Source organism: Phoca vitulina, unplaced genomic scaffold (assembly GCF_004348235.1).
Source record: "Phoca vitulina isolate PV1807 unplaced genomic scaffold, GSC_HSeal_1.0 scaffold43, whole genome shotgun sequence".
Lineage (NCBI taxonomy): Eukaryota > Metazoa > Chordata > Mammalia > Carnivora > Phocidae > Phoca > Phoca vitulina.
In genome coordinates, this window is record NW_022589746.1 from 6169983 (window position 1) to 6187042 (window position 17060).

Sequence of the window (17060 nt, forward strand, 5' to 3'; positions counted from 1 at the left end):
CTTCAGCTGCTCTTACCTCAATACTGCTGTGAAGAATGCAGCATGTGGCTAATGAGTTTTTAAAAAATTTCCAACAGAATTCCATGAATGTTAATTTCTCAGAAATAGATAATTTATACTTTTAAACTTTAAAATCTGGTAAATTTCTGCTAATAAATGATAGCATAATTTGCTAAATATGAATAATAAGGAATTCTGGTGCATTATAAATAGACTGATATTGTTATATAAGTAACAGTAGGGGATACAAATAGCGGGTCCCTGAAAATCGGTGATTTTTTAAAAGGAATATAGTTATTTATATATGGATACAACAATGGATTATTAGCTTCCAATTTACGCCACAATAAGTGTATTTCTTTTTCTGGGCAAAGTGTTTTCATAGAACTGAGACAGATAATAATATCTAAAATCATATAATGATTTCCAATTGCCTGTCACCCAAAGCACAAGAAAGAAAAAAACAGAAAAATCAGTATTATAAATTTAAAATTAGGTAAAACACAAGCCCATAGAATAAAACTTGAATTTTCATTTATCAAAATATGAGGAAAAATGAAACCTACCTTGTAGGTGTCCACATAACGATCTTCTTTTTCTTTATACTGCACAGCTATAGGCTTAGAGAGATTCCTACAAATGAAGAGAGGATGGAAAAAGATGAAGTATTTTGATACTGTTAAGATTAAGCTTCCTACACACCTGCGTCCTGTAAGTAAATCTGTGATCAGCAAACACTTGGCCTTAGTTTAGTACTTACATATGTTGCTTTGCAACTAACAGCCATCATTCAAGATTATGATTGAATCAACTGGTCCAAGGTAGAATTTTCCTAAACAGATCCATACCAATCTCAGGAATTCCTGACTTACGAGTAGCCTAGACAAGAAGAGCTGCTGCTTCCTCTGCTTCCTCCAGAATCATAACTGATGCTGCCCAGGGCAGCTGATTCCTGCTGAGCCCTGACGTTCCTGTCCCCATTTTCCAGACCTACACCTGTTCAGGCAGTGAAGACTGAAGGGTGGTTTGGATGGGACATATGGTCATGAGGAGATGTTATGTAATTATTGGACTAGTTACTGAAAATTAAAGAAAAGACACTTAAAAAATTTTTTTTTAAATTTTAAGTAGGCCCCATGCCCAATGTGGGGCTTGAACTCATGACCCTGATAGTAAGAGTCACATGCTCTACTGACTGAGCCAGCCAGGCGCCCCCAAATGACACACGTTTAAAATGACCAAGTGGAGACTTGGAGTGTGAGTACTGAAATAAATGTTTTGTTGTCTAATTCATAGATGGGGAGTGACATCCTTGTTCACAGAGTAGAGATGTATCTGTGCTGGTGTTCACTTGAAAGAGCAAGAGGAAAAGATCCACCGAGGGAGCAGCCTCCCTGGCTGAGGGGCCACCTGGGCTGGCATGGGGTGTGGTCATCTGGAGTTTCAACATCTGGCTCCGTAACCAGATCAACATCAAGATTTGCCCAAAGTTCAGTGGCTCAAACCAGGTCTGCTGAGCCAGATGTTAATATACCTATTTCCTAGGGATATTGACATTAGTGATAGTAAACACTAATTTTGTTTTTGAGACCTTTCCAATCCTAAAAAATTTGTTAAAAAGTAAAAACAGTTTTATAGAATAGATAGAAATTCACATCTCAAAGTAGGAGAAATCGTGTGTAAGATCTGGGCATGCAGTTTTTTCTAAACAGTGTCAATAGGTGTTTTTGAACGTAAGTACTACTTACTGTTGTGGTTGAAAAATCAGAAATTACTGATGAGCAGACAGAATAACCCTCAAATCGGCTATAATATTATTATTCACAGGTAAAACATTTCAGTATATACCTTTCCAGATGTTTTTCTGGTTATCTGTATATGTATATTCATGTTTAAAATAAAAATAACAGCTTTCCCCACCTATACTGTATATTTCTAAAATACCATTTTTAATGGCTGTAACGTAAAACAGTTTACTCAAACCTAGTGTTGGGCATTGGGGTTGTTTCTAAATTTTAGCTACTTAAAAAAAATGATGTAAGGACTATCCATCCATATGGCCAAATCGTTGCATGCAGTGCCAGGCACCATTATCGGCAGTGAACCAGACAGAGTTCTTGCCCTCATGACACTTACTTCCAGTGAGAACCTTTCTGGTAAAGTACATATTCTTAAGTATTCCTAAAAATAAAAAATCCCAGAAGTTAAGTTGCTAAAACAGAGTATGCACATTTGAAGAGTTCTTTGGCATATTATATATTGTCAAACTGCCTTCCAGAAAGATTGGATCTATTTATACCAATAGAGTAAAAATGTCTAAATGTCCATCAGCAGTGTATAAAAATGTCTGGAAGATAAATAACATGCCACTTGCTATTTTTTAAATTGACAAACATATTAAACTGTATCTGATTTCTTGAAAACTGCCTTAAGCTAGGCCTACTTTTCAGTAGTTATAATTAAAATATTCTAAAAATATATATATTCTAATATACCAAGTAGAATATTTGGAGTCAAATTTTCTTTAAATTACATAAGAGAACTTTTTTTTTTTAAATAAATAACCAGAATATTTCCTCATCAACTAGGGCTATGTGGTTACTCTAAAATGCAATTCATTCAAGAAAGGCAGGATAAATGCTTAATTCTTTTGCTTTAATTGCCAAATTTCAAAAGTAAGGAATTGGGGCCCTAGTTACATCCAATGGCGACCAGTAAGTTTGTTTTGGGGGCCTTAAAAAAGTATCATTATTAACTTAAGTGTTTTTTTAAGTTGAAATGTGTTTTAATCAATTGTAGTCATTATTCTTCCTGATGCTCAGACTGTCCTATCATTGGCAGTGAGAGCCACTTCAAGTTGGCTCCTGAGTCCTTTATTTATTTATTTTTTTGATTGTGGTAAAAACCACACAGTACAAAATTTATAATCGTAACAATCCTCAAGTATACAGTTCAATAGTGTTGACCATATTTACACTGTTGTATAAAAGATGTCTAGAACTTTTTCATCTTGTAAAACTCTACCCCCACAGAACAACTCCCCATCTCCCCGTCCCCTGTTCATCCCTGTCCCCGAGCAACCACCATTCCCCTCTCTGCCTCTGAGTCTAATGACCCTAGATAACTCTCATAAGTGGAATGTCACAATATTTGTCTTTTCTGTGGCTGGCTTATTTCACTTTGCACAATGTCCCCAAGGTTCATCCAGGTTACAGCATATGACAGGACTTCCCTCCTTCTTAAGGCTGAATGATATTCCATTGTATGTATGGTACCACAAATTCTCCATCCGTCCATCCACAGACAGACACGGGCTGCCTCCCCGACTTGGCTGTTGTGAATAATGTGGCAATGAACATAGGTATGCAAATATGGCCCCCACATCCTTCTGACAAGACTATCAGTTTCCTTGCTTTCTGATACAATAAATATCCCAGGTTCACCTTATATGTTTTCTTCTAAAAAATTTTAGAAGAAATGAGAGAATAGGAAGTCACCATTTTGTGACCCCTAGTGAAATAAATAACCGACTTAAGAGATAACCATCAATGACAGAAACAAGTTCAATGGATGCCTGATACCATGGATCAATCTGAGCATCATTAGAGTGGGATATCATATGTTTCCTGAGATGGACAATATGAAGTTCACACCACAACCGATAAAGTATTCTTGCCAAAAAAAACTGAACCTCAATCTAAGCAAGGCTTTAGAACTAATTTCCAGTCTCTAGGAAATACAGAGGCTAAAGGAAGAAGGTAAATACTAACAAGGGAATGGGAGATATCCTACAAAATAAATGACCTGTTTTTCTTCAACAAGTCAATGTTAGGAAAAAAGAAAGAGGAAAATGCATACCAAAAAACAAAGGCTTATTCTAGATTTATGTCTTTGGAGACATAGCAACCAAAGGTGATATTGGGCCTGATATAAGCCAATCAACTATAAGAAGACATCTTTCATATAATTGGGGGGACACTGGAAAATGGACTGGGTATTAGATGACACCATGAAATTATTGTTAAATTTTCTTAGATATGATAATGGCACTATAACATAATAAGTAAGAAAATGTTCTGTACTTTCTTAAGAGATGTGTGCTGAAGAACACAGGAATAATGTAACAAGATTGTCCACGATTTGTCTTAAAAAGAAAAAAGAGATGATACAAGTTTGGCAAAAATCTTCATAATTGTCGAGCTGAGGTTATGGACAGATGGGGTTTGTTGTATATTCCTTCTATATTGGTACATGGTTGAAAAGTCTCATGATAGGTCTTTAATGAAATAAAGACAGCATATGGACAAAGCTAATAGGTGATAATTTTTTAGTTACCTGTAGACTGATGGATCACTGAGGTCAAGGGTCTCACTAACATAGTCAGCAAGTATGAACGGGAACACTGGATACTGCATGAGATCATTGAAGGATCGGCCGGCATGTTTGTTTAGGTGAGTCAAATATTCAAAGTTAGTAATTTGTCCAGTATACCATAAATTTGTCAGAGCATTGATGTTGCCATATTCCAGGAGATTAGGGAGGTTATTTGTTAGTATACTGTGGTACACATCATCACGAACCTGCAAGGGAAGGAGAAAAAAAAACAACAACAGATTTTCTTTTAGGCTACTGATACTTTTCTCCAAAGTCTCCATATTTTAGGCATCTAACTAATATCAAGGCCACCAAGAAAATACTCTCTGTCCAACTAACATCAACTGGTGGCAAACTGAGATTCAACTCTGGGTCTTCCTCCAAAGGCTGGACTCTTAACCATTATGTTTTGCTGGAGAAATCGGTCAATAAGAAGGTAAGAAAAAGTTTGTATAGAAGAGTCACTTATATATAGATCCTGAAAAAAAATCAATAAAGGATAAAGAAGAATCTTCATCTAAATAAATGCAACATGATATTGTAGAAAGAGCATGGTCTTCTTAGACAGACATGGCCTGATTTCCAGCTTAAAACCTTTGTGTTACAGTTATCATATCTGTAATATGGGAATAATAATATTTATTTCATGAATAGGAAATAAAATACCCTATGTAAAATATGGTATTTGATTTTCACTACTGATTGAAAACCAATAAACTTTGGTTTTCTTTTCTTTCTTTTTTTTTTAGAGATTCACAACACTTGTCACAGAAAAAGGTAATATGATTTTTTCTAAAGTCATTAAATGATGATTGGTAATAAATGGGAAAAAATAGACAAGCCAGGCCTTTACTAAAAACAAATTTGAAATATCTATCTTAAATGTGTAGTGTATGTACTTCAGGCATAGGAACGAGAGCAGCAGATGTGGATAACTAGAGACAGGACTAAAAGTAAGTGAGGAAATGGAGCTATGGCTATGGAACAGGCAAGGTCACAGAAGGTTTAAAAACCTACATCTGGAACCTGTTCCACAACAATGTGAATATACTTAACACACATAAATGGCTAAAATGAGGGTGCCTGGGTGGCTCAGTCGGTTAAGCGTCTGCCTTCGGCTCAGGTTGTGATCCCAGGGTCCTGGGATTGAGTCCTGCATCGGGCTCCCTGCTCAGCGAGGAGTCTGCTTCTCCCTCTGCCTCCCTCCACCCCTTCCACTTGTGCTCACTCACTCTTTCTCTCAAATAAATAAATAAAATCTTAAAAAAAAATTGGCCATCTTATTTTATGTATTTTCTTACCACAATTAAAAAAAAAAAAAGTAATAGGCTCAAGGAAAAACAAACAGAAAACCTAAACCTGTAGTTTAAATCTGAAGACTGCCACCTTCTAAAGCTAAGGTTGATGGAAGGAAGTTTATGACAGACTGCATACCAAACTCTGCAAGAAAAAGGAAGCATTCATTCATTTGACAAGTATTGATCAGGCACCTACATTCAAGCTGTTGAAGCTATAGCACTTAACAAAACAAAGTGTTTACATTTTATTGGAGAGACAATGTTGGATGTTATTAAGTGCTATAGAGAAGAACAGAGCAAAGGAAAGGAGGCTTGCGGGTAGGAGTGAGAGAAGGGTTGCCATTTTATTAAGAGTAGTCCGGAGGGTCTGATAAGGAGACATTTGATCAAGGAACCTGAAAAAGTAAGCAGGTGAGTCATGTGAATTTCAAAAAGGAAAAACATTCCAGGCTGTGTTCCCAGGAGCAGGAGTGGTAAGTGCAAAGGCCCTGAAGCATTAGTGTGCCTAGTCAAGGAAAACAAAGTCGCCATGGATGGATTGGAGCAAGCAGGGACTAGAATGATAGAAAAGAAGGTCAATGAGATAACAAGATGCCAGATAACTCAGTGTTTCATTAAGCTATTATAAGGACTTTGGCATTAACCAAGTAAGACAGGAAGTGACTGGAGGGTTTTGAGCAGAGGGATTGCATGATCCAATATACCTTAGCTATCATGTTGAGAATAGTCTGAAAGAAGGGGGAGTATGGAAGCAGGGAGGACAGTTAGGAGTCTATTGTAATGATTTAGGCAAGAGATGATGCTGGCTTAGACCAGTAGTGTAAGTAGCCAGATTGTGGACCTGTTTTGAGGGGAGAGTCAGCAGGACTGATAGAGTAGGCGTGGGGCATGAAAGAATATGAGGAGTCTAGGATAATCCCAAAATTTTTAGCCTGGGCCATCAGAGAGATTGAGTTGCCAATTTTTGAAATGGGGAAAACGGCAAAGAGATTCTGAGGGGGAAGATTAGAAGCTTGGTTTTGTGCATGCTCAATATGAGATGCCGATTTGACTTCCAAGTGGAGATGCCAAGTAGGGAGTTAAGTATTTGAGTGTGGCATTCCCGGGCGAGGTTTGGGTAGAGATATAAATTTGAAAGCTGTTTCAATACAGGTAGTATTTAAAGTCACAAGAGTGGATGAGAAGAGAACAGATCTGTGGAATGAGCCTGGAGGTATTCCAAGAAGCATCTTGGAGGAAGACTGAGAAGGAATGAATGTCCTTAAGGCAGGAGGAGAGCTAATGAAAAGTGATGACCCAGAAACCTAGTGGAGAAGATTATTTTTTTTTCAAGATTTTATCTATTTCTTTATTTGAGAGAGTGCGGCGGAGGGGGGAGGGGGGAGGGAGAGGCACAAGCAGACACCCCACTGAGCACAGAGCCCAATGCAGGGCTCGATCTCATGGCCCTGATCATGACCTAGTCAAAACCAAGAGTTGGAAGCTCAACTGCTCAATCAACTGCAGCACCCAGGTGCCCTGGGAAGGTTATTATTATTATTATTTTTTTTTTTTTTTAAGAAAGAGAAAACAATCACTGGTGTCAAATGCTGCTGATAGGTCAAGTAAAATAAGGACCGAGAAATTTGACCATCGGGTTTAGACATGGGGGTCACTAAGAACCCCGACCAGAATTCTAGGTGAAGTAGTGAGAAGAAAACCAGTGAGGAGCATTTCAAAAGAGAACTGGAGGCAGCGAGCACACATAACTTTTTCAAACTTTTCCAAAAGGTTTTCTATAAAGGACAGCAGACAAACTGTAGCGGAAGGGATGTAGGGTTAAGAAAGGGTTTATAAAATATAGAATCTACTCTCAAGTTTAAATTACTCTCTTCAAGTTGGTTATGCATTCACTTACTTTTACAGATACAGTGACTTTGGAGAATCTGAATTTAACACTGTTTCGAAGGACAAAAATCATTCTAATATAGCCAAGGGTTCACTTTAATTAGGACTAAGAAATAAGGCAGTTTTTATTTGATGTCAGAAACAGTGAATCAAAGTTTAAATAAGTTAAACCTTGATAAAATCAGTATAAGTATAGTTACACTGGTCCCATGATAATTTCAAAAATATGTATCTGTTAATAAAGCCGAATTTACCTTGGTGTTATCAAATGCTAACAGGAGTGTTCTACCATTTGTTAAAAAGATTTCTACAGCATTGTCTCTCAACTGCCACCAACGCTTGTGGACTTCTTTAATTTCTTCATATGTCCAGGAGAAGGATGCTGGTTCCAATTCTCCCTGAAGGCTCTAAGACAAAAGAAATAAATGAAAGTGTTTGCTTTATAGGAAATATAAATAATCATTTTAAAACTATCAAAATGAAATAAAATGTCTTCCCTTGTGGCAATATGGCAGACAAGATTCCCTGACCGGCCCCACCCCCTCACTACAAAACACTTCAAAATGCTGGACGAAATGTAATGAATTAAAAAAATACAGACTGTTTTTGTATTTTTTAAATTTTAAATAGACTTTACTTTTTAGAGCAGCTTTAGGTTTGCAGGAAACTGAGCAGATAATGTAGAGTTCCCATGTATTCCCTGCCTGCACTCACAACTTCCCTATGATTATCATCTCCCATTAGTGTGAGTGGTGGGGTGCCTTTGTAATAATTGTTGAGCCAATATTGAATACATTATTCTTAACCAAAGGCCATAGTTTACATTAGGGTTCACTCTCGGTGTTATGCAGTTCTGTGGGTTTTGACTAATGTTTCCTGTGGAATGTGTCCACCATTACAGTACCATACAGAATTCCCTTGTGCCCCACCTCGTCATCCCCTCCTGCCCTGCAGACCCCTGATCCTTTTACTATCTCCATAGTTTTCCCTTCCCAGAATGTCATATGGTTAGAATCATACAATATGTAGCTTTTCCAGACTGACTTATTTTAAAGCTGAGCTTGCAAGAAATTAAGGGGAAATGAAAGCCCCAGGAGCCAAAACTAACAAGAAATGTGAAAAGCAGCAGTGAGGTGGAGGGGACACTTTGGCAGCAGGCTCACAGGGTTCAGAGACCACATGACTTAGGTTAACATCCACTTGAAGAAAGAAGATGAGGCACTGGGTCCTCTGGATCAGAGTATGGAAAATGAAATTACTTCAGAAATCTAAAACCCATTAAGGGACATTGTCCCAATCACAGACAAACACACGTGCCCATCAATAGAGGAAGAAGCAGGAGCTTGTCTCTCTTGGCCTGGAGTCTGGCTGGAGAATGGAAAACAAGCCTCTCCCTGAGAACTCAAGAGCTGTGGGCCTGCCCGCACATGGATTTGGGTTAAAATTGACCTATCTGCGTGGCCTGGGAGCTCCCCAGCTTTGACGCATAGTTCCCATGCCTCTGAATCTTCCAGGAAAGGCAAAGCAGCCTCCTGCCAGTTCAGTCCCACTGACTGTAAGTTCATAGATCATCATGTACCAGATGGCTATGTTCCTCTCCCATGTGGTCAGCAGAAGGAAGGAAGAGATAAAGTGACCACCAGAAGGCTGGATCTTCCTGACAGCATTAATCCTAGCCTCCCTCATCAAATCCCCACATTCCTTTTTTTTTGTCGGAGAGAGAGAGAGACAGAGAGAGCCCAAGCAGGGGGAGCCATAGGCAGAGGGAGAAGCAGACTCCCCACTGAGCAGGAAGCCTGACGAGGGACTCGATTCCAGGACCTGGGATCATGACCCGAGCCACTCAGGCATCCCAAATCCCCACATTCTAGAATGAAGGGTTAGGGGCCATAGGTCCTATACTTCTTACCATCACTGGGCCCTTGCCAAAGTACAAAATCAAGAAAACTTTTAAAAACATGTCTAAATCTTTGGTAAACTGCAATCAATTATGTTTTGTAAACTGCAATGAATTATGAACATGAATTATGTTACTCAATGCTTTTAATAGAAAAATCATGATAAAAGCTTCTACCAAGGTTTAAAACTAGTTAGAATTTATCTCATCAAATTAACTTGCATTCTGTTTTGGTTTGTTTTCATCAGTTTTACCTTTTGGAAAACTACATTTACTTACTCTTTTGTGTTGGAACTGGAGCTCAGAGCAAAATTTAGAACTCAATTGTAATGACCATCCTATCCCAGGCTCTTCATCCTTCTAAAACCTTATTTGAAATTTTTAAATTTGATTTGCCCTGTTCTATGTGTGTTATAGTATTGTACTGGGTTCCAACTGATTTTTAGAAGTAGGTGTAGGAAATATATTACAAATAAAATTAAACATTTTAATGAAAATCTAATATTCTCATACATAAAACCGAATTCCTTCTTGTTAAGTTTCAACTTTCATTCATTCATTCAACTCAGCAGATGTTAATTAAGCATCTATGAGCAAGGTGCTCTGATAAGTGCTCTGCATGAAATACATCTGTGCAAGATGGAAAGTGTATACACATTTAAAATGCAAGACAGCAAATGTCATATACAAAGTAGGAACAAATGCTAAAGAGCAGAGGAAAGAAGGACATTTCACTCTATTAAAAAAACAAGAGTACTGCACGGAGTGCGGCCGGAGACTGGGGAGACGGGAGTGATTAACTGCTTGTCTCTGGGGGTGCACTGAGGAGCGGGGTCCCGAGTTCTCGGCTCCTCCGGAGCGGAGATTGGGAGGCCGCCATTTACACTCTCGGCCTCCAAAGCTGTAGGGAAAGCTTGCAGGGAACAAAAGCTCCCGAGAACAAACCCGAGCAGATTACTTAGCCCGGACCCGGCAAGGGCAGGGCAATTCCGCCTCCGGCAAAGACATTTAGGAACCACGGCAACAGGCCCCTCCCCGAGAAGATCAGCGAGAACAGCCAGCCCAGACCAAGGTCACCGATCAATGAGAACAGCAGAACTCCAGCGCTAGGGAAATACTGCACATAGAATCCATGGCTTTTTTCTAATGATTCTTTAAGGCTTTCAAAGTTAATCTTTTTTTAACTTTTTTTTTTAATTTTTCTTTTTCCCTTTTTCAACCAACATCTTATCAATCCCTTTTTAAAAAAAAATCTTTTTTATTTTTCATTTTTAGAGTCATATTCTATCCCTACATAGTAGTTACCCTTATTTTTGGTATATATACGTTGTTCTCTCTTTAAAATTTTGGGATACAGTTTCTTCTAACAGATCAAAATATACCCTAAATCTCTAGTGTATGGCTTTGTTCTAGTCTCCTGCCTGATCACATTCTCTCCCCCCCTTTTTTTTAAATCCTCATCTTTCTTTTTTCAAACAACTTCTTATCAATTCCTTTTATAAAATCTTTTATAATTTTCATCTTTACAGTCATATTCCATCCCTTCATCGTATTAACCCTTATTTTTGTACATATATAAGTTTTTCTTTCTTTAAAATTTTGGGAGGCACTTTCTTCTAACAGACCAAAATACGCCCAAAATCTAGTGCATGGCACTGATCTATGCACCAGCCTGGTCATATTTGATCATATTCTGTTTTTTTGTTTTGTTTTTGTTTGTTTTTGTCTTTTTCTTTTTCTTTTTTCTTTCTTTCCCTTTCTTTTCCCCCAGTTTCAGGTCTTTTCTGATTTGTTTAGTGTATATTTTCTGGGGACGTTGTTACCCTGTTAGCATTTTGTTCTCTCATTCATCTATTCTCCTCTGGACAAAATGACAAGACGGAAAAAATCACCTCAACAAAAAGAACAGGAGACAGTACCGACTGCCAGGGACCTAATCAATACAGACATTAGTAAGACGTCGGAACTAGAGTTCAGAATGACAATTTTAAAGATACTAGCTGGGCTTGAAAAAAGCATGGAAGTTATTAGAGAAACCCTTTCTGGAGAAATAAAAGAACTAAAATCTAACCAAGTCAAAATCAAAAAGGCTGTTAATGAGGTACAATAAAAAATGGAGGCTCTATCTGCTAGGATAAATGAGGCAGAAGAAAGAATTAGTGATACAGAAGACCAAATGATGGAAAATAAAGAAGCTGAGAAAAAGAAAGATAAACAACTACTGGATCACAAGGGCAAAATTTGAGAGATAAGTGATATCATAAGACGAAACAACATTAGAATAATTGGGATCCCAGAAAAAGAAGAAAGAGAGAGGGGCAGAAGGTATAATGGAGCAAATTATAGCAGAGAACTTCCCTAATTTGGGGAAGGAAACAGGCATCAAAATCCAGGAGGCACAGAGAACCCCCTCAAAATCAATAAAAATAGGTCAACACCCCGACATCTAATAGTAAAACTTGAGTCTCAGAGACAAAGAGAAAATCCTGAAAGCAGTTTGGGAGAAGAGATATGTAACCTACAATGGTAGAAACAGTAGACTGGCAACAGACCTATCCACAGAGACCTGGCAGGCCAGAAAGGACTGGCATGATATATTCAGAGCACTAAATGAGAAAAATATGCAGCCAAGAATACTATATCCAGCTAGGCTGTCATTGAAAATAGAAGGAGAGATAAAAAAAACTTCCAGGACAAACAAACACTAAAGGAATTTGCAAACACGAAACCAGCCCTACAAGAAATATTGAAAGGGGTCCTCTAAGCAAAGAGAGAGCCTAAAAGTAACATCGACCAGAAAGGAACACAGACAATATACAGTAACAGTCACCTTACAGGCAATACAATGGCACTAAATTCATATCTTTCAGTAGTTACCCTGAATGTGAATGGGCTAAATGCCCCAATCAAAAGACACAGGCTATCAGATTGGATAAAAAAAACAAGACCCATCGTTATGCTGTCTGCAAGAGACTCATTTTAGACCCAAAGACACCCCCAGATTGAAAGTGAGGGGGTGGAAAACCATTTACCATGCTAATGGACACCAAAAGAAAGCTGGGGTGGCAATCCTTATATCAGACAAATCAGATTTTAAACCAAAGACTGTAATAAGAGATGAGGAAGGACACTATATCCTACTTAAAGGGTCTATCCAACAAGAAGATCTAACAATTATAAACATCTATGCCCCTAACATGGGAGCAGCCAACTATATAAGCCAATTAATAACAAAAGCAAAGAAACACATCGACAACAATACAATAATAGTGGGGGGCTTTAACACCCCCCTCACTGACATGGACAGATCATCTAAGCAAAAGATCAACAAAGAAGTAAAGACTTTAAAGGACACACTGGACCAAATGGACTTCACAGATATATTCAGAACATTCCATCCCAAAGCAACAGAATACACATTCTTCTCTAATGCCCATGGAACATTCTCCAGAATAGATCACATCCTAGGTCACAAATCAGGTCTCAACTGGTACCAAAAGATTGGGATCATTCCCTGCATATTTTCAGACCACGATGCTTTGAAACTAGAACTCAATCACAAGAGGAAAGTTGGAAAGAACTCAAATACATGGAGGCTAAAGAGCATCCTACTAAAGAATGAATGGGTCAACCAGGAAATTAAAGAATTAAAAAAATCCATGAAACAAATGAAAATGAAAACACAACTGTTCAAAATCTTTGGGATGCAACAAAGGCAGTCCTAAGAGGAAAGTATTATAGCAATACAAGCCTTTCTCAAGAAACAAGAAAGGTCTCAAATACACAACCTAACCCTACACCTAAAGGAGCTGGAGAAAGAACAGCAAATAAAGCCTAAACCCAGCAGGAGAAGAGAAATAATAAAGAGCAGAGCAGAAATCAATGAAATAGAAACCAAAAGAACAGTAGAACAGATCAACGAAACTAGGAGCTGGTTCTTTGAAAGAATTAACGAGATTGATAAACCCCTGGCCAGACTTATCAAAAAGAAAAGAGAAATGACCCAAATAAATAAAATCATGAATGAAAGAGGAGAGATCACAACCAACGCCAAAGAAATACAAATTATAAGAACATATTATGAGCAACTCTATGCCAGCAAATTAGATAATATGGAAGAAATGGATGCATTCCTAGAGAAGTATCAACTACCAAAACTGAACCAGGAAGAAATAGAAACCCTGAACAGACCTATAACCACTAAGGAAATTGAAGCAGTAATCAAAAATCTCCCAACAAACAAAAGCCCAGGGCCAGATGGCTTCCCAGGGGAATTCTACCAAACATTTCAAGAAGAATTAATACCCATTCTTCTGAAACTGTTCCAAAAAATAGAAATGGAAGGAAAACTTCCAAACTCGTTTTATGAGGCCACCATTACCTTGATCCCAAAACCAGACAAAGACCCCATCGAAAAGGAGAATTGCAGACCAATATCCTTGATGAACATGGATGCAAAATTCTCACCAAAATACTAGCCAATAGGATCCAACAGAAGGATTATGCACCACGACCAAGTGGGATTTATCCCTGGGCTGCAAGGTTGGTTCAACATCCGCAAATCAATGTGATACAATACATTAATAAAAGAAAGAACAAGAACCATATGATCCTCTCAATAGATGCAGAAAAAGCATTTGACAAAGTACAGCATCCTTTCTTGATTAAAACTCTTCAGAGTATAGGGATAGAGGGTACATACCTCAATATCATAAAAGTCATCTATGAAAAACCCACAGTGAATATCATTCTCAATGGGGAAAAACTGAGAGCTTTCCCCCTAAGGTCAGGAACACGGCAGGGATGTCCACTATCACCACTGCTATTCAACATAGTATTAGAAGTCCTAGCCACAGCAATCAGACAACAAAAAGAAATCAAAGGCATCCAAATCGGCAAAGAAGAAGTCGAACTCTCACTCTTTGCAGATGATATGATACTTCATGTGCAAAACCCAAAGACTCCACCCCAAAACTGCTAGAACTCATACAGGAATTCAGTCAAGTGGCAGGATATAAAATCAATGCACACAAATCAGTGGCATTCCCATACACCAACAACAAGACGGAAGAAAGAGAAATTAAGGAGTCGATCCCATTTACAATTGCACCCAAAACCATAAGATACCTAGGAATAAATCTAACCAAAGAGGCAAAGAATCTGTACTCAGAAAACTATAAAATACTCATGAAAGAAATTGAGGAAGACACAAAGAAATGGAAAAATGTTCCATGCTCATGGATTGGAAGAACAAATATTGTGAAGATGTCAATGCTACCTACAGCAATCTACACATTCAAAGCAATCCCTATCAAAATACGATCCACTTTTTTCAAAGAAATAGAACAAATAATCTTAAATTTGTATGGAACCAGAAAAGACCCCGAATAGCCAGGGGAATGTTGAAAAAGAAAAGCAAAGCTGGCGGCATCACAATTCCAGACTTAAAGCTCCATTACAAAGTTGTAATCATCAAGACAGTATGGTACTGGCACAAAAACAGACACATAGATCAATGGAACAGAAGAGAGAGCCCAGAAATGGACCCTCAACTCTATGGTCAGCTAATCTTCGACAAAGCAGGAAAGAATGTCCAATGGAAAAAAGACAGCCTCTTCAAACAAATGGTGTTGGGAAAATTGGACAGCCACATGCAGAAGAATGAAACTGGACCATTTCCTTACACCACACACAAAAACAGACTCAAGATGGTTGAAAGACCTAAATGTAAGACAGGAGTCCATCAAAATCCTAAAGGAGAACACAGGCAGCAACCTCTTCGACCTCAGCTGCAGCAACTTCTTCCTAGAAACATCGCCAAAGGCAAGGGAAGCAAGGGCAAAAATGAACTATTGGGACTTCATCAAGATAAAAAGCTTTTGCACAGCAAAAGAAACAGTCAACAAAACCAAAAGACAACCGACAGAATGGGAGAAGATATTTGCAAATGACATATCAGATAAAGGGCTAGTATCCAAAATCTATAAAGAACTTCTTAAACTCAACACCCAAAGAACAAATGATCCAATCAAGAAATGGGCAGAAGACATGAACAGACATTTTTCCAAAGAAGACATCCAAATGGCCAACAGACACATGAAAAAGTGCTCAGCATCGCTCGGCATCAGGGAAATCCAAATCAAAACCTCAATGAGATATCACCTCACACCAGTCAGAATGGCTAAAATTAACAAGGCAGGAAATGACAGATGTTGGCGGGGATGCGGAGAAAGGGGAACCCTCCTACACTGTTGGTGGGAATGCAAGCTGGTACAGCCACTCTGGAAAACAGTATGGAGGTTCCTCAAGAAGTTGAAAATAGAGCTACCATACGATCCAGCAATTGCACTACTGGGTATTTACCCCAAAGATACAAATGTAGGGATCTGAAGGGGTACATGCACCCCGATGTTTATAGCACCAATGTCCACAATAGCCAAACTGTGGAAAGAGCCACGATGTCCATCGATAGATGAATGGATAAAGAAGATGCAGTATATATATATATATATATATATATATACACACAATGGAATATTATGCAGCCATCAAAAGGAATGAAATCTTGCCATTTGCAATGACGTGGATGGAACTGGAGGGTATTATGCTGAGCGAAATAAGTCAATCAGAAAAAGACATGTATCATATGACCCTCACTAATATGACAGGAATTCTTAATCTCAGGAAACAAACTGAGGGTTGCTGGAGTGGTGGGGGGTGGGAGGGATGGGGTGGCTGGGTGATAGACACTGGGGAGGGTATGTGCTATGGTGAGCGCTGTGAATTGTGTAAGACTGTTGAATCACAGACCTGTACCTCTGAAACAAATAATACATTATATGTTTAAAAAAAAAAAGAAGAAGAAGAAGATAGCAGGAGGGGAAGAATGAAGGGGGGGAAATCAGAGGGGGAGACAAACCATGAGAGACTACGGACTCTGAAAACAAACTGAGGGTTTTAGAGGGGAGGGAGGTGGGGGGATGGGTTAGCCTGGTGATGGGTATTAAAGAGGGCACGTTCTGCATGGAGCACTGGGTGTTATATGCAAACAATGAATCATGGAACACTGCATCAAAAACTAATGATGTAATGTATGGTGATTAACATAACATAATAATAATAAAAAAACAAGAGTACTTTAAGGAGAGTTTTTTTTTTAAGATTTCATTTATTCATTTGAGACACAGAGATACAGAGAGAGAGAGAGAGCATGAGCAGGGAGAGAGGCAGAGGGAGAGGGAGAAGCAGACTCCTTGCTGAGCCAGGAGCCCGATGTGGGGCTCGATCCCAGGACCCTGGGATCATGACTTGAGCCGAAGGCAGACGCTCAACCATCTGAGCCACCCAGGTGCCCCCTTTAAGGAGAGTTTTAAAGGGGGAAAATGGCATCTTTTGGATCCAGAAAAACGTTGGCTTATATATCAACTATTAAATTCCTTGGTTGCTAAAACGAGACATCTTGAAAATAATGTAACCATACTTTTACTAGCTGGGATAAGTACTGTGGCAATTGCTGGATAAATCATATGAAAGAATACCTACCCAATTTTGGGGGCTATATTAAATATTTTCATGATTTTTTTCATATTATCTGTTTCACAACA

The 17060-nt window shown here is 38.5% G+C and overlaps 1 protein-coding gene across 6 annotated transcripts in view; it reads right to left on the reverse strand.

Moving 5' to 3' along the window:
• LYST (lysosomal trafficking regulator) overlaps nt 1-17060 on the reverse strand; it is a 185730-nt gene that overhangs the window by 34559 nt on the left and 134111 nt on the right. For all 6 annotated transcript variants that reach the window (XM_032430448.1, XM_032430445.1, XM_032430449.1 and 3 more), the window contains 3 exons: nt 7814-7966; nt 4336-4580; nt 567-633 (listed from right to left, as the gene is read on the reverse strand). In XM_032430448.1, coding sequence (XP_032286339.1) covers nt 567-633; nt 4336-4580; nt 7814-7966 — 465 coding nt within the window. The remainder of the gene's footprint in view (nt 1-566; nt 634-4335; nt 4581-7813; nt 7967-17060) is intronic.